Source organism: Homalodisca vitripennis, chromosome 2, assembly GCF_021130785.1.
Source record: "Homalodisca vitripennis isolate AUS2020 chromosome 2, UT_GWSS_2.1, whole genome shotgun sequence".
Taxonomy (NCBI): Eukaryota; Metazoa; Arthropoda; class Insecta; order Hemiptera; family Cicadellidae; genus Homalodisca; species Homalodisca vitripennis.
In genome coordinates, this window is record NC_060208.1 from 165,614,429 (window position 1) to 165,639,799 (window position 25,371).

The 25,371-nt window shown below is 36.2% G+C and overlaps 1 protein-coding gene across 1 annotated transcript in view; it reads right to left on the bottom strand.

Moving 5' to 3' along the window:
- LOC124354993 (exocyst complex component 2) overlaps positions 1 to 25,371 on the bottom strand; it is a 35,596-nt gene extending 10,225 nt beyond the window's left edge. Inside the window, exons 1-10 of the mRNA XM_046805846.1 lie at positions 25,043 to 25,371; positions 20,229 to 20,529; positions 15,358 to 15,553; positions 12,809 to 12,929; positions 11,203 to 11,417; positions 10,464 to 10,579; positions 4,480 to 4,613; positions 3,626 to 3,690; positions 2,812 to 2,958; positions 571 to 815 (exon numbers count right to left, since the gene is read on the bottom strand). Coding sequence (XP_046661802.1) covers positions 571 to 815; positions 2,812 to 2,958; positions 3,626 to 3,690; positions 4,480 to 4,613; positions 10,464 to 10,579; positions 11,203 to 11,417; positions 12,809 to 12,929; positions 15,358 to 15,553; positions 20,229 to 20,529; positions 25,043 to 25,151 — 1,649 coding nt within the window. The 5' untranslated portion in view covers positions 25,152 to 25,371. The remainder of the gene's footprint in view (positions 1 to 570; positions 816 to 2,811; positions 2,959 to 3,625; positions 3,691 to 4,479; positions 4,614 to 10,463; positions 10,580 to 11,202; positions 11,418 to 12,808; positions 12,930 to 15,357; positions 15,554 to 20,228; positions 20,530 to 25,042) is intronic.

Below are 25,371 nucleotides of genomic sequence, written 5' to 3' on the forward strand. Positions count from 1 at the left end.
AAAAAAGTTTTAAAACAATATTTACATCAGAAGAAATGTTTTCAAGATATCCATCACTCAAATCGTCGTCACTAATCACATCCACACCATTTGCAACTAGGTTACTAATTAGTGTATTTTCACTTACGGGAGACTTTGAACTATGTCTTTTACTCATTTTGAAATCAAACAAATAATAAACTAAACTTTAACTGCCGTACTTTACACTGCTTTAACCTAAAACTGTGAAGAAAACGGAATATTCACAACCACGTGATATACAGCTGTCTGCAACAAGCGTGAGCAGTCAGTCGAGACGAACTGCAATTGCTCAGTCACAGACTGACAAAATACGAAGTCAAACCATTACAAACTAATATATTTCGATGCAAAATATCTTTGTGCACAAGTCTGTGAAATTTCAAAGCATTTGGTGAAATAGATGGCCAGTAAAGTAATAAAAAGTGCACGTCCGCACTATACGGACGTCGGGAGTTGATGCCATTTTTACAACGTCCGTATAGTACGGACGTCGGGGTTAAAAGGGTTAAAAAATAAAAATTTAAATAATGCTTAAAGCTTAAAACTTACCTAAGATCAAAGACCAATTTAGCAAGAGAGTCGAGTGCCTCGCCTGGCAGGTCGAGGCCGATGAGCAGACTGTACGCTGAGCGCACATAACGCAGACAGTGTGGTAGCCACTCAGACAACACATCACCGCGCACAGTGGGCCAGATGTACTTGGCCCGATCAGGATTCTGCTTGTCCAGAGTGTGGGGTAGGATGGCACCCCGCAAATATCCACACATCATGCTGATCACTGACATCACAATTTTCTAAATCAAAATAAAATGTTATCAGTTTTAATAATAAATAACATACACACATGATTTAGGGCTTTCATTGACAATAGAACAAATTATTTTGTTCTATTAGTTATTATTAATTGTATTAATTATTATTAAAAGTATTAATTGTATCTAATGCCTTGTACTTATAATTTTAAAACTAATACATAACTATTTCTATCAACTACAATTCAAAATATAAAGCAATGAATAAATTGTATTGCACAATAAATAAAAACTTTTTAGTAGTTTCTATATACAACTTAGTTTATCAAAGGTATTTACTAAGGTGTGTTTTCTTCATTCTTTATTTTAAACCTTTGAGTGGCAGGGTTTACTGTGCAAAAAGTGCCAGAATCACTCAAATCGTTATTAGAAAATTGTTATAGCAAATTTGTTTTCTCTTTATTTTTCACTACTCTGATAATACGGTTAGAATCCAATGTTTCAGTTTAGTGTTTTCCATTCTTTTTTATCCAAGATAAAATAAAACTGGTAAGTTAATTAAAATACATGAATTTACTACATGTATTTATATTATTAATTATCAATATAATACAAAAAATCCTTTTCAATACGTACTAAACTAACACTCTATAAAAGCAGTCACGCTGGCACAAATTAAATATGCATATGAAACAACATTTAAAACAACAAACACCATTACAATAGATAAGTTACTCAAGATTGAAAGAAGAATATTTAGAACTTGTTCAAACAAAAATACAGAATCAATAATAAGAATGAATATTATTCTTGGGACATTTGTAAAGAACACCTGTAAAAAAGTATTAGCATCAAACAAAAATAGAAATATTGTGAAATAGTAAGAGTAAAATTAGATATACCACAGAGGAGACATGAGAGAGAGATACAAACTGCAATAAAAGAATTAAAATACAAGACACTGTGATGCACTTACATGGCCAACAACCACATAATCTGAAGAATCTGCAGTACCTTAAACTCCTGAGGTCTGCCAGGCTGAGGTCACACTTGAAACTATCCTCAGAAGTAAGCCTCGCCAAGCTTCCACAGGCCAGACTAGTAAATATAATAAACAAATAATCCCAAGAATCTGCAGTAACTTGAACTTCTGAGCTCTCCCACGCTGAGGTCGCACTTGCAGCTCACCACAGAAGTATGCCTGACCAAGCTTCCACTGGTCAGACAAGTAGATATAACAAACAGATAATCTCAAGAATCTGCAATACCTTGAACTCTTGATGTCTCCCAAGCCGAGGTCGCACTTGAAGCTCACCACAGAAGTATGCCTGGCCAAGCTTCCACAGGTCAGACAAGTAGATATAACAAACAGATAATCTCAAGAACCTGCAGTACCTTGAACTCCTGAGGTCTCCCAGGCTGAGGTCACACTTGAAGTTCACCACAGAAGTATGCCTGGCCAAGCTTCCACTGGTCAGACAAGTAGATATAACAAACAGATAATCTCAAGAATCTGCAATACCTTGAACTCTTGATGTCTCCCAAGCCGAGGTCGCACTTGAAGCTCACCACAGAAGTATGCTGGCCAAGCTTCACAGCTTCCACAGGTCAGACAAGTAGATATAACAAACAGATAATCTCAAGAACCTGCAGTACCTTGAACTCCTGAGGTCTCCCAGGCTGAGGTCGCACTTGAAGCTCACCACAGAAGTATGCCTGGCCAAGCTTCCACTGGTCAGACAAGTAGATATAACAAACAGATAATCTCAAGAACCTGCAGTACCTTGAACTCCTGATGTCTTCCAAGCCTGAGGTCGCACTTGAAGCTCACCACAGAAGTATGCCTGACCAAGCTTCCACTGGTCAGACAAGTAGATATAACAAACAGATAATCTCAAGAATCTGCAATACCTTGAACTCTTGATGTCTCCCAAGCCGAGGTCGCACTTGAAGCTCACCACAGAAGTATGCCTGGCCAAGCTTCCACTGGTCAGACAAGTAGATATAACAAACAGATAATCTCAAGAATCTGCAATACCTTGAACTCCTGAGGTCTCCCAGGCTGAGGTCGCACTTGAAGCTCACCACAGAAGTATGCCTGGCCAAGCTTCCACAGGTCAGACAAGTATATATGCATGATCTCGGTCAGCTGTTCCACACAGTGGATACGATGTGGTACACTGTCCTGTCCCACAAGACAATGTGTTAACATGTTATACATGTTACATTGGTATAAACTGCATAAAATGTAACTGTGTTATCAATAATTATTCATTTTCAATAAAATAGTATTTACTATTCTTAGGATTGTCAATATTTAAAAAGAATTTTAGACCAATAAATGGTTTGTTCAATTGTTTCTAAATTTTTATTGTAAAAATACTGAATTTTTGTACATGAGGTGTTCCAAATTGGTCATAAAACTATTTCTTATTTCTCTCAAGAGGTTAGAATTTGATTGTTATAAAAGAGTATGAGTATTGAGTTACTCAAAATACCTCTGGAATGCTCTGTGCTAGTGTAATAACCGAAACATTTTATAAAGAATTTGATTTCTTCTCTTCTAGGTAATATTGTTTTCAATGCTAAGCAGCACTGTGAAGATTTTTATCAATTTTTTGTTGGCTAACCATGTTTTAAAAGAAATTGAAAAAGAACATGTTTGAATACTTTACCATAAATGATCTTGACTTATTTATTATTGAAATCTTACAATCTCAGTGGGTTTGTTCATACTTAAATTATCATCTGCAAATAGAATGGCTAATGTAAAGTATTCTAATATTTTTTATATCTATTACAAATAAAAAAAACTCTAATATTGACTTTTACCGATTACTGATCAATTTTACCTGTGAATCATATATTTGACTTCCACTTGGGGTTTTGGAATGCCTAGAACTTTTTGGAGTTTTTCCTGTAATTAAAATACAAGTTATTAACAACAAAGAATGTCATGATATAACACCAATGAACAAACATAATCGTGTTATTTACTGAAAATGTATTATAATAATGAGAACATACCAGTTTTGACATAAAACATTTCTTTGTTCATTGTTCATTTTTTATGTTTGAAGGATTGTAAAGGTAATAGGATTTTTTCTAACATACTCGTATGATACCACTGTCCAACATAAGCCCCTTCACATTTCATGTTTTTCATCTGAACGTTTTTATGTATAAAATATACTCTAAGCAGATACAAGTTTCTGTTTCTTATTGTTTTTAAATTAATTGTTAATAAAGAACAATATGTTTAAAGCTATAATTTTAAAATTCTGATGGAGGAATATCACAGAGCAAAACACAATACTGTTGAAGTGCTGTTAAGGTAAAGTGGAAGAGAGAGCTAAAACAGCTCTAACTCTGCCACAATAGATAAAGGCATATTTAATATCATTCTTCATTTTCAAAACCACACAAATGAAAACTATTATGAGTATAATCTAACACTATTCATCAAATTATAATTTTGAATGTGGCACTTTATTATTTTGAATTACCACTATGATGAATGTACTATGTAATACACTTTTTGAGTGGTTGCGCTCAAACTATTTTTTACCAAACATTTGCCTACTTTTCATGACAATCACAATAAAGGTGTTGATAATATGAAAATGGTATTACATTCATTTGCCATTATGTTACAAAAATTTAAACAAGAAATTGTACTACTGTCACATTATACTGTGTTCATCACCTGATTCCTCCGAGCTGGTCTCCGCAGCCAAATGTTTCTCCTTGCACAGGGTCAGTTGTTGGGTGATGTAGTTGTAGTGGACATTGATAGCATCCCACACTGGGTCCCCCTCACAGTCCACGTGTACCAAGTTCCTGCAATCACAGTCCACACTAGTGTTACAATACACAGGGTCATTTTTTGTGTGATGTAGTTGTAGTGGACATTGATAGCATCCCACACTGGGTCCCCCTCACAGTCCACGTGTACCAAGTTCCTGCAATCACAGTCCACACTAGTGTTACAATACACAGGGTCAGTTGTGTGATGTAGTTGTAGTGGACATTGATAGCATCCCACACTGGGTCCCCCTCACAGTCCACGTGTACCAAGTTCCTGCAATCACATTCCACACTAGTGTTACAATACACAGGGTCAGTTGTGTGATGTAGTTGTAGTGGACATTGATAGCATCCCACACTGGGTCTCCCTCACAGTCCACATGTACCAAGTTCCTGCAATCACATTCCACACTAGTGTTACAGTACACAGAGTCATTTGTTGTGTGATGTAGTTGTAGTGGACATTGATAGCATCCCACACTGGGTCCCCCTCACAGTCCACGTGTACCAAGTTCCTGCAATCACATTCCACACTAGTGTTACAATACACAGGGTCAGTTGTGTGATGTAGTTGTAGTGGACATTGATAGCATCCCACACTGGGTCCCCCTCACCGTCCACGTGAACCAAGTTCCTGCAATCACAGTCCACACTAGTGTTACAATACACATGGTCAGTTGTGTGATGTAGTTGTAGTGGACATTGATAGCATCCCACACTGGGTCCCCCTCACAGTCCACGTGTACCAAGTTCCTGCAATCACATTCCACACTAGTGTTACAGTACACAGGGTCATTTGTTGTGTGATGTAGTTGTAGTGGACATTAATAGCATCCCACACTGTGTCCCCCTCACAGTCCATGTGTACCAAGTTCCTGCAATCACATTCCACACTAGTGTTACAATACACAGGGTCAGTTATGTGATGTAGTTGTAGTGGACATTGATAGCATCCCACACTGGGTCCCCCTCACAGTCCACGTGTACCAAGTTCCTGCAATCACAGTCCACACTAGTGTTACAATACACAGGGTCAGTTGTGTGATGTAGTTGTAGTGGACATTGATAGCATCCCACACTGGATCCCCCTCACATTCCACCTGTACCAAGTTCCTGTAATCACATTCCACACTAGTGTTACAATACACAGGGTCATTTGTTGTGTGATGTAGTTGTAGTGGTCATTGATAGCATCCCACACTGGATCCCCCTCACAGTCCACGTGTACCAAGTTCCTGCAATCACAGTCCACACTAGTGTTACAATACACAGGGTCAGTTGTGTGATGTAGTTGTAGTGGACATTGATAGCATCCCACACTGGGTCCCCCTCACAGTCCACGTGTACCAAGTTCCTGCAATCACAGTCCACACTAGTGTTACAATACACAGGGTCAGTTGTGTGATGTAGTTGTAGTGGACATTGATAGCATCCCACACTGGGTCCCCCTCACAGTCCACGTGTACCAAGTTCCTGCAATCACATTCCACACTAGTGTTACAGTACACAGGGTCATTTGTTGTGTGATGTAGTTGTAGTGGACATTAATAGCATCCCACACTGGGTCCCCCTCACAGTCCACGTGTACCAAGTTCCTGCAATCACATTCCACACTAGTGTTACAATACACAGCGTCATTTGTTGTGTGATGTAGTTGTAGTGGACATTGATAGCATCCCACACTGGATCCCCCTCACAGTCCACGTGTACCAAGTTCCTGCAATCACATTCCACACTAGTGTTACAATACACAGGGTCATTTGTTGTGTGATGTAGTTGTAGTGGACATTGATAGCATCCCACACTGGGTCCCCCTCACAGTCCACGTGTACCAAGTTCCTGCAATCACATTCCACACTAGTGTTACAATACACAGGGTCAGTTATGTGATGTAGTTGTAGTGGACATTGATAGCATCCCACACTGGGTCCCCTTCACAGTCCACGTGTACCAAGTTCCTGCAATCACAGTCCACACTAGTGTTACAGTACACAGGGTCAGTTGTTGTGTGATGTAGTTGTAGTGGACATTGATAGCATCCCACACTGGGTCCCCTTCACAGTCCACGTGTACCAAGTTCCTGCAATCACATTCCACACTAGTGTTACAGTACACAGGGTCATTTGTTGTGTGATGTAGTTGTAGTGGACATTGATAGCATCCCACACTGGGTCCCCTTCACAGTCCACGTGTACCAAGTTCCGGCAATCACATTCCACACTAGTGTTACAGTACACAGGGTCATTTGTTGTGTGATGTAGTTGTAGTGGACATTAATAGCATCCCACACTGGGTCCCCCCTCACAGTCCAAGTGTACCAAGTTCCTGCAATCACATTCCACACTAGTGTTACAATACACAGGGTCAGTTGTGTGATGTAGTTGTAGTGGACATTGATAGCATCCCACACTGGGTCCCCCTCACAGTCCACGTGTACCAAGTTCCTGCAATCACATTCCACACTAGTGTTACAATACACAGCGTCATTTGTTGTGTGATGTAGTTGTAGTGGACATTGATAGCATCCCACACTGGATCCCCCTCACAGTCCACGTGTACCAAGTTCCTGCAATCACATTCCACACTAGTGTTACAATACACAGGGTCATTTGTTGTGTGATGTAGTTGTAGTGGACATTGATAGCATCCCACACTGGGTCCCCCTCACAGTCCACGTGTACCAAGTTCCTGCAATCACATTCCACACTAGTGTTACAATACACAGGGTCATTTGTTGTGTGATGTAGTTGTAGTGGACATTGATAGCATCCCACACTGGGTCCCCCTCACAGTCCACGTGTACCAAGTTCCTGCAATCACATTCCACACTAGTGTTACAATACACAGGGTCAGTTGTGTGATGTAGTTGTAGTGGACATTGATAGCATCCCACACTGGGTCCCCTTCACAGTCCACGTGTACCAAGTTCCTGCAATCACAGTCCACACTAGTGTTACAGTACACAGGGTCAGTTGTTGTGTGATGTAGTTGTAGTGGACATTGATAGCATCCCACACTGGGTCCCCTTCACAGTCCACGTGTACCAAGTTCCTGCAATCACATTCCACACTAGTGTTACAGTACACAGGGTCATTTGTTGTGTGATGTAGTTGTAGTGGACATTGATAGCATCCCACACTGGGTCCCCTTCACAGTCCACGTGTACCAAGTTCCGGCAATCACATTCCACACTAGTGTTACAGTACACAGGGTCATTTGTTGTGTGATGTAGTTGTAGTGGACATTAATAGCATCCCACACTGGGTCCCCCTCACAGTCCAAGTGTACCAAGTTCCTGCAATCACATTCCACACTAGTGTTACAATACACAGGGTCAGTTGTGTGATGTAGTTGTAGTGGACATTGATAGCATCCCACACTGGGTCCCCCTCACAGTCCACGTGTACCAAGTTCCTGCAATCACATTCCACACTAGTGTTACAATACACAGCGTCATTTGTTGTGTGATGTAGTTGTAGTGGACATTGATAGCATCCCACACTGGATCCCCCTCACAGTCCACGTGTACCAAGTTCCTGCAATCACATTCCACACTAGTGTTACAATACACAGGGTCATTTGTTGTGTGATGTAGTTGTAGTGGACATTGATAGCATCCCACACTGGGTCCCCCTCACAGTCCACGTGTACCAAGTTCCTGCAATCACATTCCACACTAGTGTTACAATACACAGGGTCAGTTGTGTGATGTAGTTGTAGTGGACATTGATAGCATCCCACACTGGGTCCCCCTCACAGTCCACGTGTACCAAGTTCCTGCAATCACAGTCCACACTAGTGTTACAATACACAGGGTCAGTTGTGTGATGTAGTTGTAGTGGACATTGATAGCATCCCACACTGGGTCCCCCTCATAGTCCACGTGTACCAAGTTCCTGCAATCACATTCCACACTAGTGTTACAATACACAGGGTCATTTGTTGTGTGATGTAGTTGTAGTGGACATTGATAGCATCCCACACTGGGTCCCCTTCACAGTCCACGTGTACCAAGTTCCTGCAATCACATTCCACACTAGTGTTACAGTACACAGGGTCATTTGTTGTGTGATGTAGTTGTAGTGGACATTGATAGCATCCCACACTGGGTCCCCCTCACAGTCCAAGTGTACCAAGTTCCTGCAATCACAGTCCATACTAGTGTTACAATACACAGGGTCATTTGTTGTGTGATGTAGTTGTAGTGGACATTGATAGCATCCCACACTGGAATGAGAGATGGGGTTTTTCCTGATAAGTTTCCCAAAATTGTCTCAATCTACAAATAAGAGAATGCAAGGAATATTGCCAGTTACTAGTCTATCTCAATAATACTAGTCTTTGGTAAAATCCTGGAGACCATTTATCAATTTCAACTGATAGATTCAAATCTATCCAAACACAAGGCCTCTCATAATCACATAGTTAAGAGAATTTTAGTGTTGTAGTAAAAAAAACTATTTTGGTTCTGGGATTCCACCCCTTTTGATCCTACTGGACCTAAATAAATATACATTGAATTGTTGAATGTAGGCGCCAATTTTTGGAAATATTCATTACGAATTTTGGTTGTGATCATGATACATAGGGATTTGTTTATTTGAATACATTGCAAAAGTTACATTGGTGTAGTAAGGACTCTTCACTTGATAAAATTGTATCTGACTCGTGGTGAAACAGACTATATATTTTTAATTTTGTCCTCAGTTTTCTTTTTCAATGTAATCTTAACATTTTATTCATTTTGACTTACTATAGACTAATTTCCAGCAGGTCTTCATTGCTGGAAACAGGTGGTAGTCATTGCGTGAAAAATCCTAACTCTAAGGTGAATGTGAAAACGTTATGATGTGGACTGTAAGGTGGATGTGGAAACGTTGTGATGTGTACACATCGGACTTCTAAAGTCCGATTTGCTGTGTGGCCAGGCGTTGTCGTGCCAAAAAAATGTTTTAATGTAACTTTTCTCTGCGCTTTTGTATTTCTTTCCTTCACTTTTGCACGAATTCACAATACCTCTAAGAATTTCTGGTTGTGCCACATTGTAAAAAAATCAACAAGAAGAACTTTCCTGCAAAAAAAAAAAAAAAAAAAAAAAAAAACACGGTTGCCATAACCTTTTGTGGTGACAACCTAACCTAACTTCTGCATAACAATATTGTGTAGCAAACTTCTTGAAATTTGAGGAAAACTAAGTGAGAGTTCTGTTATTATCAATCAGTGGTCTTTTTTAATCTTCTCATCGATAGTAACCTCTCATTATCACAGCTGGATAGTCACTGAACGGACAAATGCCCTAATATCAAAATGGCTGTGATAGTCCCATTACTAGCTGCTACAGAGTGAAATATAATTTACTTTCTGGGTAGCCCTCGTATATCTATGTTACATTAACAGTTTAATATCTAAAATTTAGTTATTTTCATTAACCACTGCCATATTTTTGTTATGAAATTCTTTCACTATTTTTCTATCTTGTGTCTTCATAAGTGTTGTTTAGATCTAAAATGTTAGTCATTTTACCATCTTATAATAAACTTTTATGGATGATTTATCGATGTAGACATTAAGTTCAGGAGAAAACCATTTAAGATCCTAACTTTGAAAAATTTTTCACATATTAAACAGGATACATTAAAGAGGAAATTATAATTCTGCGAGTTTGTGAGTAAGTTATAGCATAAATTAGAATCTTGTTTTCATCTGAAAACTGTGTATCAAATTACTGCCCACTTTGGTGTACTGTATCTATGTATTATCATGGCTGATGGTATCCTTCTAAGGAAATTTAAAAAAAGGGTTATTTTTTACTTGATAAAATATAAAAGGTGGTTTATAAGTTTAAATGTTAAACTATTAACAATACATTTATCAATCTTCTACCTTATTATTTTCTTCTGCACATGAAGAGGTGTTGGCATGTCTTGCAACTTAGCTTTCAGAAGTTCCCGCAAGTCATTAATCTTCTGTTCAACTTCACTCAGTACTTTTTTAAACACCTGAAATGTGAAATACACTTGCATCTTTGTCAATTGAAATTAAACTTAAAAACAAAGTAGTATATAAATCATAAATACATATTTTAGTTAATATGTTTGTGGAATAAAGTAAGTTTAGTTTATATTTTTTTATTGTTATCATATAAAGACTGATACAGTGATATTTCAAAATGACGTATTAATTTGAAATGTATTTTAGCTTTATTGATTTTTTTTATGTATAAGTTAATATTGACCTCCAAAGTTGTATGACCTATTAATAAAAATTTGTTAAAATTAAATCTGAAAAAATATACAATTGTTAATATACATAAAAAAACTAAATCTTTATATTCTTGAAGCTCTTGTCTTATTGGAAATTATATATTAATTTAAACAAACTCTCCAATAATATAAAGTTTTTATTTTTGTGAGGCCTTTCGTACTCAATGAGTACATCTTCGGACTCACACAGTATGTATTAAATTAATATACTAAATCTTTATGCTACTTCCTTCCCTATCTACATACTTAGATAAGTTTTAGTTCATATAGTCTCAAGCTGAGTAGAGTACAAATGTTAACAATTTAAAATAGTAGGGTTATACACAGGATTTGACTAGGATTATAATCTGTCCACTTACCACAACTTCGGTTTTTCCAAAAAGGTTCTGAGCTCGAGCATAATCATTAATGACTGCATCATACTCCCCTCGCTGGATATTACGTTCTATTGTCACCGGAAGAGTGAAGAGGAATCGGAATCTTTGAAGCACACCAAGCGCATTTCTTGTGGCATCTGCTCGCTCCCTTCTCTTCAGGACTCCTTCAAACAACTTGTTGGCTTCGAGCATTGAGTCTTAAAAACAAAATTGGACTGCTCAAAATATCTGGACTTTAAAACCCAAATACAGTAAACAACAAAAAATGTATTGGAAGTATGCCTGCTAGGACACGTTATAATATGGCCTCAGAGGGACTTCAATTAGCATTCTATAGATAGGTAGTGCTATTTTGAGTCTTTTGTTCATATTGTCATGACCTATGAAAAAATACAGAAACACCTATATTCCTCAAATTACTTTCAGTTAAATCCAATTTTCCCAATTTCTTAAATTGTCCTATTAATACTTCTGTCTATTTCTGACACTTTAACAATATAAAGAACAATAATTTAGAAGACTGGAACATGGAATATGAAGAATCTTCGTGATTACTCAAGTAAGTCTGAACAATAAGTAAAAGTTAACGTTAATTTCTTCAAAAATATAAACAAGATATTTTCAAACATTCAAATACATGAGAAATTCTTTAAAAAATCAGTTTGGTATAAGTTTTCTCACTGCAATATGAACTAATGTTTGAAATAAAGTAAAAAAAAAATATATGAAACAATTTGTTAAGATGAAAAACCTTATTTTTTATAACAGGCTATATTCTTTTCCATTCAAAAAGTTAGCCAAAATACATGAGAGCGGTTTTTAATTAAGAGCTGCTGTTCTGTTCACTTCTGTAGTTCACTCCTGTACCATTATGAGCACGTAATGTATCCTTGCATTCTTTTTTAATCACATTTCAGGTTATTAAAATACTTATCATACAGTTTCCAGCTGACAAAACATGTCGGCTGCAAAGAGTCATCAAATTTGTGAAGTTAATGGTCATAATGCCATGACTGAACTTAAATTACGAAACTGGATCACATATTTCAATATACACTGTAAAAACGTTAATTGTGAAATCTAATGAGCTGATAATCTTTACATGCAGACAATTTTGTGAATAGAGTTGGTGTGAACAAGTGTGAGTACAAAAGATTTACCTCAACCACTCTGCTTATTTCCTCATATGTTAAGGTCCAATGAGAAATTCAGAACAAAAGATGAAGAATGCTAAAAAAAGGAAATTTGCTGCTATACAAAAAGTCAATACCTCACAATACCATCCAGACCTAGAATCAGATCTCTTTTAGCTGGGAAGTTTTGAATCACCCTCTTTACTTGTATTTTGCTCTAAGCATACAAATATGGTAGGAAGAACTGCAATGATTACGAAGAAGTAAAAATGCAGTAAAAAAAACCAGTTTCTCTCAAGAGGGGTTTTAAAACTTAATATGTGTATTTGATATCTTTTGCTTGGTTATAAACAAATTACCTTATTTCAAAAGAAGTATTTTGTAGCATAATAAACTTATTATTGACGAATAATGATTTCATTACACTTTAATGGATGTAATATTAATGTTATTACCTCTTATAGCCTTTTCCATTTTGATTGTGGGGTCTATTCCTCTTTCCATCACATCAGTCTCGAATTTTTCTTTCAAAATAAACAAAGTATCGAGTTGTTCCATCACAGACCCAACGTTTGCCTGGAAATATATACTACATCTTAATATACAGAATTTAATCTTGATAATTTGATTGTAAGTACCTTTGATTTAAATGTTGTTTAAAAGTTTTAAGTTCCCTATTTAAATTTTTAGAGAAATTAATTACTGATTATATCTAAAAAAATATTATAATTTTACACTATCAAAGATTATATACCACACACAATGTATCACAATGAAACCTACCAAATTTTGATTGGCAATGTATAGGAGGCAAGAAAAGAGCAGGGATTTCGTTTCTGCTCACAAATATTCTGTTATTTTAAATTACCATTATGGCTTGATTAGGAGTTCGTGTTTAGAGTTTAAATGTTTTAAAACAAGCAACAGTTCTGTAATTTCGGTGTTAAAACTGTACGTTTAAAGTTTATCGTCACAAAATACTGAACATGTTACTAACAATGAATTGTTACATTTCCAAACACAAAGTATGGGGACAGTCTCTTATGCAATCCCCATAACATTCTGCAAGAAAATAAGCTGCATCCAGTAAGTTCATATGGAGTTTTATCCACATAAAATTACAATTTTTCAACAACTAAAACCAATTTAATGTTTTAAGGGGTCAAAGGCCATTTGAGAACTTTCTGAAGAATGCCTCAGAAGATGATGTTTATCTCCAGTAATAAAACATATTTTCATGTAGCTGTTTGTGAACAAACAAATTCTATTAAGTCCAGGGGCTATCCAGAAAATAGATTATGTTTCGCTCTGTAGCCGCTAGGAGCAGGATTATCGGGGCCATTTTGATGTAAGGGCGTTTCTCCGTTCAGTGGCTATCCACCAATGCTAGTAAGAGGTTACTGTCACTCCTTAAGTTTTATAATAGCAGTTTTAAATGTGTGACACAATTGAAAATCCTGCATATTGTGAAGTGCGATCGGTAATACGGTTTTGTTGGCTAAGAACAAAAACCAATTGAGATTTATTGCCAACTCTGCGAAGTTTATGAGAACGATGTGATAACTGAAGGTGGAGTTCTTTAGTCATTATGTTTAAAACTGGCCGAACTAATGTGCATGATGACAAACTGAATGGACGACCAAGTATTGCCACAGATGAAATTGTCTCTAAAGACGATAAGAAGATTGAAGAAGACCTTTACAATAGCACGCCAATTCACAATAACAGAACTCTCACTTAGTTTTCCTTAAATTTCAAGGAGTTTGTAACACGAAATTGTTATGCAGAAGTTAGGTTGCCATAAATTTGGTGCAAGATAGGTACCAACACACATAGCAAATCGGTCTCGAGAAGTCCTGGATGCTTTTAAGTGGGATGTGTTTCCACATCCACCTTATAGATGTTGCATGCAGCGACTACCACCTGTTTCCAGTAAATGAAGACCTGCCATTCAACGCAGCGCTTTGGTGACGACATGGTAAGTTGAGAAATAGATTTCTATAGGACAACTGTTATATACACTCCGATCGAAAAGTCCAGTTTCAATCTTTTATATATTGTCTGGATATTTTCGAAGCATGTCTAAATCTTGAGATTCGCTATATATTTATCTATAACAAGAAAAAAGTAAAGACTCTTGAGTTACTCAAAAGTTACTGAGATCTTCTATCTCAAGCTTGGATAATAAAATAAAGAAATAATCAAAGAGAAGAACATTTTAATATAACAGGTGATTGGGCGATCTTTACAGAAGTAAAGAAACAGAACTATGAATTTTATCCAGAACTGATGGTTTCTTTTTTTATCTAAGATTTTTCTGTTCTAGTTCAATTAAAAGTACATTTGGACTCTATGCTCACACAGCATGAATCTTGGCCTAACTACTCTTGCCTCTGCTCTCATACAAATGTTGTAGGTAGATCATACAGTTATTATTGTTACTTTTACACTGTTGAAATTAGTGTTTAAAGCTCAATTACTAAATAATTATATTCTATTTTGAATTAAATTATCTTACACTGAAAAATATGAATTCCTTTGCATGAGTTTAAAGTCAGCTGTTGAGTTATCATCTCCACAGGCTCCATAGTCCTGGATCTTAAAAAATCAGTTAAAGTGTAATAATTAAAGAAAAAATTACTACAAACAATAATTGAAAAGATTCTTAGGAACATCTCATCTGTCCTCTAGGATGGCTTTACCGACACATAATTTTCTATTTGTCGCTGCATGGATTTTGTTATGAGTGATTCCACTGAATACATTTTCCACTCCATATTATACTTATTATATTGTTAACACATGAGCTGCACAGAATACCTAGTAAAAGAATAAAATATTTTTTATTAAAAACATGTTTTAAGTAGGTGCTCAACAAGCAACATATAAATAGAGCATGGAAAATTAAATTTTTTATTATAAGCAAGCATTGCCTAAACAATATTAATTACAAGATTTGTATTAAGTTATATTTGTTGTACACTAAATCAAAAATTAATATAACCTTCAAAAATGAAAGTTGGCCTTCTTTCTGCCCCTCTACTTTACGTCTAAGATAGCCCAGTCCAACACGGAGGTCATCGAAAGATGTTCCATGGTGATGCTCCAGCAAGAACCACCCAGGCTCAAACTGATCAGATGCCAAATCACCTGAACCTTCAGGAAATAACTCATGTAAGTCATCTTCTGGGAATTTCTTCCTGTAACATAAACAATTGTGTGAGAGAGGTCGAACTAATGATAAGTTCACAAATTACAATACATTTAAAACTTGTTTTTAAAGATCAGAAGAGATAATTAACTAGTCTACATTCTTATATTTAAAACTGAAATTACTTCACATTTTAAAGCCAAATTAAACCTTAACTACTTAAATATACAAATGTAATTAGTTATAACACCAGAAAAAGTCATATACATTGATTTTTACTTAAATTTATTCATAATAGATTTATATTTATATTATTTTGTTATTTTAATGACATGCATATATATATTATGTTAAATTAGTTGATGATTCCCTATAACCCTTTCAGGAGTAGATATATTTGTTAATAAATAGTATGAATGTTTCAGAAAACATACATAATTTAATATTTTTATAAACAAGGCTTTTTATCATTCTTTTGTAGTTCAATTTAAATAGAGATTCTATAAGAATATTAATAACAGAAAACAAATCTGAATGCATTTACAATAATAAAAGAGTAATTATAACAGGGGTGTTAAAGGTTGAGATTGTTTCAAGCGCAAACACATGTACAGTTTGAAAAGAAGCAGTAGCCTTATGACAACTGTGCACAGTTTTCTATATAAAACCTATCTACCGATTTTAACCTTTGCCAATCAAGGAGCATCTTGCTCACATAAACCATTGTCAGTAGAAAGTGGCTAACACATGATCGGAAGACCAAATACCTGTGAAATGACTTTTGTTTATATTTATTAGATTTTTATAGTGGCAATAGCCTAATTTAATTTCAATAAACATTGAATTGCAAAAAGTACTTGCTCTGCCGGGACTCGAACCCGGATCTCTCACTTGCCAGGTGAATGTGCTACCATTACACCACCATCACACTTTTTGTGATTCAATGTTTATTGAAATTAAATTAGGCTATTACCATTATACAAATTTAATAAATGTAAACAAAAGTCATTTGACAGGTATTTGGTTTGGCGATCATATGTTAGTTTGGTTATTTAAACACATATGTGACAGATACGGCCAAATACAATATAATTGAATTGTAAAAATTAAGGGCTCTGTGGTGTAATGGTAGCACATTCACCCAGCAAGTGAGAGATCCAGGTTCGAGTCCCGGCGGAGCAAGTACTTTTTGTGATTCAATGTTTATTTAAATTAAATTAGGCTATTGCCTACAAATAATTACAAATTTAATATATGTATGTGTATGAATATACAGTAGAGTCCCGCCAATCCGAATCCGAACTAATTGGGACCGTGAACCTTGTTCGGATTGACGGGAAATTCGGACTAGGCGGATTTTTGTTAAATAGTACCATTTATCAACTTTCAAGTGCAAATTTTTACGTGGTTTTAAAACAATTAAATGCATACAATAATCAAATGCAATAAACAATAGTAAGTACGTATTAAACGTAATAATAATATTACAGCTTCCTGTCTTTGTACGGTAACATCGCCGTGGACGAAACTGAGTGCCATTGTTTGTGCGTAATGAATCTAGTAGAAGCCACCTGTCTGTGGTGGCGGGGCGAGTTGGTCGTGACCTTGAAACAGTGTGGCGCGCAAAACTATTGGACTGCCACTACCTCACCCCTATCCCCTCCACCACCCACTCCGGTGACGAGTGGCGAGACGACAGTTTAGTGCAATCTTCCATACGCGCAGCACGTGCTCTTACTGTGTATTCTGTAGTTTGTGGTTTGCAGTTTTGTTTGTTCTTTGCTCTGCTCTGTGCGTATATCCGATATCATTATGGCTAGTAAACGTAAACACAACTCGTGTACGTTTAAAAGAAAAACTCGAAGTTCTCAAAAGACTAGACAATGGTGAAAGTGCCTACTCAACTTTCAATTGAATTTGGTGTCGGTATTTAAAGCGACGATCAGTGACTGGAAAAAGAAGCGGGCAAAAATCGAACAATTTTGCTCTGTTACAAGTGAAAACACTCTAGAAAAACGTCAAACTACTACTGTGTCATCGTATGACAAACTCGATGAAGCACTTTACTTGTGGTTTTCTCAAGAGAGACAAAAAGGCATTCCCATTACCGGCCCTCTTATTAAAGAAAAGGCGCTTCTACTAAACATCCTTATGGGAGGGCGATCCGCTATTTTCGGCTAGTTGCGGTTTTTTTTAGATCGGTGGAAAAAAAGGCACGGTATCAGGCAACTGACTGTAACTGGGCGAAAAGATGTCTGCAGACAGCAACGCAGCCGCAAGAGTATCTTCAGGAGTTCAAAGAAATTACATCCTCCTACTCACCCCAGCAAGTGTACAACGCTGATGAAACGGGGGCTAAAATTTCAAAGCGTTGCCAACAAAGAGCCTAGCTTCAAGAGAAGAAAAGTCCGCTCCAGGATTTAAAATGGATAAGCAACGACTAAAACCGTATTAGCATGCAGCAACGCTTCCGCCACCAATAAGATACCTTTGATGGTTATCGGTAAATCCAAAAAACCTCGATGTTTTAAAAACATGAATATGAACGCTCTGGCCGGTTTTACTATAAAAACCAAAAGAAACTTGGATGGATCGTGCTTTGTTTCAAGAATGGTTTGAGAAACAATTTGTGCCCAACGTGAGAGCCTACAATGAAGAAAATGGACTGCCTGATAGAGCGTTGTTACTCATAGATAACGCTCCGTCCCATCCGGATGACTTAGAGCTGGTTATTGGTGATATAAAAGCCATTTTTCTACCACCCGAACGTTACTTCGATCATACAACCAATGGGACCAAGGAGTTCTACAAGCGTTGAAGCAAAATTATCGGAAAAAAAGCTGCTCCGAAGCCTGCTTGAGGAAAATGAAGACCTCACAATTCTCCAAAAGCTTAAGAAAATCACGATCAAAGATGTAATTTTCTGGGTGGCAGAGGCTTGGGAGAACACAAGCGTAGGAGCTCTGCAGAAATCTTGGAAAAAATCTTTGGCCTGATCTGCAGTTTGTTTGAAGAGGTTGTTCCACCGGTAAATGAAATGCGAACTTCTTCCTCTTGTAAAAAAAATACCGGGATGCGAAAATGTAGAGAAGGAGTGTGTGTGATGAGTGAATGACGGCTGTAGATGACAAAGGCTTCGAGGAGTACACAGACGAAGACATCGTGGCACAGGTGCAAGGAGTCCCAGCTGATGATTCATGTAGCAGTGAGGATGAGGGAGACGCCCAAACTACCGATATTGTTCCACACAGCGCAGCTGCAAGTGCCTTTGACCTCGCTCTAAAAACGCTACGTCGAGCAACATGCCGCTGCTACTCTCCCAATGACGTAATGTTCATTCGGCGTTGGCGAAACATTGCATCGTCCAGTCGTTTTTAGTGTGTTGCGTCAAAAGAAGATCACTGAATTTAGGTCTTAAGAAAGTGTTGGGTTTTGCAGTGTTTTGTTTTAACGTTTTTATCCCTTATTGTGTCCAAGTTAAAGTACAAATTATTTGCTAAGCTTTGCGTAGGGGTTTGTACATTATAAATACAGTACAGTACAGTACTATGTTTCATTTATTAACAGTATAAATTCCGTACAATGTATGTATCATCTAACGTTTCAAATGTAATTTCAGTTTCTATATGTCAGTAAGTAAATGCTTTTAGAAATAAGCTTAACGTTTTTACTATAATGACTGGTTTTAATTTATTTTCCTGCCTTTTTAGCAATTTTATATTTTCTCCTAGCCGTGTTCGGATTAGGCGGATTTTCGGATTGGCGGGGTTCGGATCGGCGGGACTCTACTGTATATATATATATATTCTTGTATTGCTAATATTAGGAACATTTACAATAAATTATTTTTCTAAAGATCAATACACTCACAGGAAGAATATTTATTTATAAACGTCACTGTTCACAGCTATTTCCTTGTACATAAAACTTTGTTCAGTATGTTTTCTTTTTTTTTACCAGAATCTCCACGACCTATATATTGCATTAATAAAAAAATAAATCTACTCTATAAGTTATTAACTTTAAATATGAACCAAATATATTGTGCTGATCTTCCAATTATGTTTATGATTTGTGTATCAACTTTATTATGAGTTCCTTAAAAGTAATCATTTGGTTTATTAGCATGCTCTGAATTATTATCCATTATTTCCAACAATTAAAATAGATATTGTTATAAAAGAATGTTTTTTTTTCATTCCTTATGTAAATGAAGTTAACCAAATTAATTAATTTAACATAGTTTTGATGGGCTCTATATAATAATTCTTATTTATTTTCTCATTGTGTTCTTATAAACCAGATTTTTGGATAGTGGTGTTTAAATTAATGAGACTCTACTAGATATGTCATGAGTCAATTTTCTCTCTTTTTTCCTAAAAGAAAAATATGTGCAAAGTGGCTTGATTTCTATTCATATTCAATAAATACAACAACATCCAACAATATAAATACTATATAACAATATAAGATGTTTGTTTATCAACAATATCAGTGCAAATGACCCACAAACAAATTAATAGCTTATCTTGCAGGAGACTATAGACGGATTCTTATTTTAATTCAAATAATTATTGGAAACACTGTAATAAGTCAATGATATTATTGAGATTGGCTAATATCGTCTAGTTAAGTGAATACAGATATTCACATAATTATTTTATTTAAAAAATATAAGGAAAGTTAAAGAAGCCCATAACATAAAATAAAGTAGACAAACTCACTCATTTCCCTCAACAGACAGTCCCAGAGGGTCCTCCATCTGGTAGCTGGTGGGAGACAACGACCTGCGTCCCCATGCCAATGTCTGTAATGGTGCTTCCTCCACCCACACTGCACTCTCTTTCAGAGGACCGATTGTTTCATGGTAACCCCGGAACTGCACCGTAGATGTGCCTTTACCTCCGGAGACTGTCACTACTATTATATCTCCTCTGCCCTTCCCTGGTCCGGACCTTGCTATTATCTTGTTTGGTGATTTCCATTCTGCAGAGAGCAAACAGTCACATCCACAAATGGTGAGACCTAAAACACAAGACTACCTCAATACTACACACATTATTACAATCTATTTTACCTGGTCTTACACTCTTTTATATAACTCAAAGTTTCTGAAAAGCTGTCATTGTTATTGCACTTGACTAATTCTCTCCTTCTGATTGCATAAAGTATCAATAATAATGGTAATTAAGAGCGTCTCATCCGATTTGTTTCTTGAGATTCTCTTCTTGGGTGAATTGTTTCCTTTTCCAGATTGATCTTTGAATCAGCTAAAACATTAAAAATCTGTGTTTTTAATGTGATATTCTAATTAACTTTTTAATCAGTGTTTGTAAGAGTTGTATCATATAGTTATATGTTTTGATTTATTAGTCAGCACAGACATTATTTCATATTGTTTTAATTCAATCTAATTACTGCAAGGCACATGAATGTCAATTGCTTCAATTTTGAATGAAAACTTCACTGATTAGAATCTATTTGAATAGCAAAGATATTAAACTTCAGTTAAAGCTATGTCAAATCTAGTTCACTGTCCTTTTGCAGGATATGTTCATTTCAATTCCCCCAATCACTAACTTCAAACTTCAACTCCAGCCTGCAACCCAGACAGATATACAAACAGCCATAGACTCTCTAAAACCTAAAACTTCATCAGGAATTGACGAAATATCAGCCAAACTTGTAAAAACCTGCAAAGAAGAACTCACTATTCCACTAACAGCTGTTATAAACAAGTCTCTTTTACAAGGTGCCTTCCCAGCACAACTAAAAATTTCCAAAGTCTATCCAAAATATAAAAATGGGCCAACCACCGACACAAAAAGTTACAGACCAATATCACTCATCCCCACATTCTCAAAAATTTTTGAAAAAATTGTTCTCAACAGACTTCTTTCTCATCTAGAACAAAATTCACTTCTAACAAACCAGCAACACGGTTTTCTCAAAGGCAGGTCTACTACTACGGCCTTAGTACAACTCACTGAGTACATAATTGACCAACTAGAAGATGGCTGTGCAGTAACTGGCTTGTTCCTGGACTTCAGTAAGGCGTTCGACTGCCTCAATCACAAACAACTCCTCAAAAAACTAGAAGCCCTGGGCATTGAGGGGATGGCGGGAAAATGGTTCCAGAGCTATCTGACTGACAGACAACAACTAGTTGAAATTCAGCATGTAGAGAACAACACTCTTCATAAAATACATTCTGAAATGACTGCCGTGCAAAGAGGAGTGCCACAGGGATCAGTTCTGGGACCGGTTCTGTTCCTCCTCCTCACAAATGATCTCCCAGACTATCTCCAGGAACACTGCCAAATCACAATGTACGCAGACGACACGGTCCTCACACTAAAAAATAAATCGGTAGAAACTCTAAACAGAAACGCCAACACTACTTTCAATAAGACTAAACAGTACTGCACCCACAACGAACTTGCGCTCAACGAAAAAAAAAAACTGTCCAAATCAATTTCACTACCAAAAATAAAAACACAAACATAACACTTCCTGGGCTAGAAGCACAACAGAATACAAAGTACCTTGGAGTCATTATGGATTCACATCTTACATGGAAGCAGCACATCGACCATCTCTGCAAGAAACTTAGTTGCGGCATTTATGTCATAAGGCGAATAATGCAAATAAGCGACCAGGAAACTGCAAGAACAGCCTACCATGCCTTATTCGAGTCACACCTCAGATATGGCATGGTGGTATGGGGAGGAACTTCCAACAACAACCTCGAAAGAGTACTGATCCAACAAAAAAGAGCTGTAAGATGTCTTGCAGGCCTTAGATACCGAGAAAGCTGCAGAAATGCCTTCAAAGAGCTGAAGATTCTTACAGTAACTGCACTCTACATCCGTGATGCTATTCTCCATGCCATTTCAACAAGCCAAACCAGACATAGAGACATACATCATCACAACACACGAAATGCTGCAAGTTTTACTCTGCCACCACATCACCTAAGTCTGTACGAGAAAAAACCATCCTACAAAGGAGCACTTCTCTACAACCATCTGCCCGAAGATCTCAAAAAAGAACCAGCACAACGCCTCAAGATCCAGCTCACAACATGGCTACAAGACCGACCTTTCTACACTGAAAAAGAATTTTTTGACAACCAGCTCTTCTTTTAACAAACTGACTGTAAAATAAAAAAATTTTTGACGCATGTACTATTCTCAATGAATACGTAAATAAAGATTATTGTCTATTGTCTATTGTCTATTGTCAATCTTTTAAAATATACTGTACTTAATGAACTTACTTTTATTTATTTGTGCTAGTACTGTAAATGGCAACACTGAAAACTTTGCTGTATATCTTAAACCTACATATTGATGCACAAACAACCAGTTTATTGGCTGGGGATACTTTGCTGTACCTCTAGAGCATTATAAGCAATTTTACATGTGCAAATTAGTTGTAATTTACTAATTAAAATGATAAAACAATGATTTTGTTAAGATTGCTTCATGATGAAATAGGTTTTAGTATATATGTAAACATCCAGACTATAATTAATTTTTTAATATTTCTGATTTTTTACGTTGGTTTATTCAGAGGCCATTATTTCTGGAACAGTTGTTCTTAACAGGGACCTAAAAACACTACCTTGTTAGAAATAACAGACTGTAGGTTTAGATTAGGTTATCATAAATTTGTTACAAATAGTACTAAAGTTAAAGATAACCTTTATGAGTGTTCACATGATCTGAGCTTGAATTTGGGTACTATCTCAAGGAATGATTTTTCTCTTTCCACCAGAAGTGCAGGATGGCACCAATGAAGCCCACACTGATGGCCAAGGATAAGGCTGCAGTATAATAAGCGGCCAACACCATAATCAAATAGTGATTATAGATTAGAAATATCATAATTAATATATTTAATAATAAATTTAAGTATTCATAATTAATCATTGCCAACTGTATTTCATTTACGTACTGAGTAGGCTAGTGGCATCAGCAAGAAAAATGGTGATGAACATGTAATTATTGTCTCAAAATATATTTTTAAACGTTGAACATTTAACTAGAATTAAGGTGGAAATCAAATAGTGTTTCACTGAAAGAAAAGTCAGAACCATCACGACAATGCAAAAAATCTTAAGAACACTTTTTTTGAACATTCTAAATTTGGTATTATGAATATAATCAAAATCATGTAGGCCTGCTATTTTAGTTGGAATCAAACTAAGACTTTTTAATTAATGCATAAAGTTTTGACGGTACCAGTACCTGCAGAAATATCATTTCTGATTAGTAAAACGTAAATTCAGTTCGATATTGTTGCTCCAAATTAATTCAAAGTAAAATCATGTGTTTGGTATAAAATTTCCCTAATGGCAGCAAGTACAATTACGATGTACATGTGTTCTTTGTGTCACAGAGTCAGACACGTTTATTCTTGAAAATAGTAAAAAGTACATAAATGTTACATTGTTTTGTCTGTAACATTTTATAAATATAGATAGCATAAATAGTTTGTCTATATTTAATATTTTAATGTTTAAGATTTAAAACCAGCAGAACTTTGCTGTTATTTGAAATATCTAAAACATAATTAATTTCAACCTTTTGTATTCAGTAACTTTAGATACTTATAGGATCAAGGATTGGATATTCATGAATTGACTTCAAATCACATCCCCTATCGACAACTTCGTATCAACTGGAAAGTAACGGTCAGAAATGCCCCTGCCATCAGTGCGTGCCTTGGTGGCACCCATCTCAGACTTCTGGTGAAAAAATAAAATCATCCCTCGAGATAGTACCTAAATCTAAGCTCAGATTACATTAGCGCTTGTTAACATTTTATATTTATTATACGTACGTATTTACATACTTATATAGCCTAATAGTAAATAGAGATAGAATGGCATCCTTCTCACTGACACCGCTTCCTCTTAGAAGGCAAAAAACAAGAACCGTTTAGGAAATTAAGATACCTGTGCTCAAATTTTTTGACGTAATACTTGTGCTGTTGACAAATGTTTTTACACTGACAAGTGTGAATGCATATCGATTTAGATTTGCTTCCCAATGTTGTCTTTTTACAACAGAAAAGGATTAGTTCTATTCCTCAAAATGTAAGAGGTAGGGAGAGGCAGATTAATTCCACTCCTTGAAATGTAATGTTCTATTCTTGTAACATAGCCTCCAATCATAGGAAATGTCCGGAATCCTGTTATCCTTTCCAGTCAATCATTGTAATTGATAAATTTGAGCACACTTCCCTTGAGGGTAGATTTTGGATCGAGATCACTCCTGCAGTGGTTCCATAGAAGATTATCGCTGTCTTTCTATTGCTTGTAGTAATTTGACACTGACCCAAATGCTTGATTCGGTTTACACATCCCAAGAATTAGGATATTATAATTAATTGTGGAGATAACATTTAAATAATGAGTTTTAATTTTTGACATCTGTCTGCAAACGGTCAGGCAATTAATACATGAAATGGTAGGACTAGTAAAATGAAATAGTAAAAGTATAAATCCTCCAAAATAAAAATAAAAACTCACTGATTAAATCTTGTGGCTTTTTCCCAAGATTTTCTCCTCGAATTGTAACTCTAGTTCCTGGAGGACCTTCTTTGGGAGAAATGCCTGTAACGACGGGAGGCGACACCATATTATAGCTACAGTGTACCGACTTCTGGTAAACAAGTATGTGAGTATTCGATTAAATAATAAATTAAAAAATAAAATAAAATTGTTGTTTACTAAACTTGTTATGTGTAAGTTTGAAGTTAAAAACAATTTTGGCAAAACTTAACCTAAAACGAAATTCAAACAAAATCTAATGAATGACAGTCCACAGAGCAACTATATAGATTGACAGTTTAATCAGT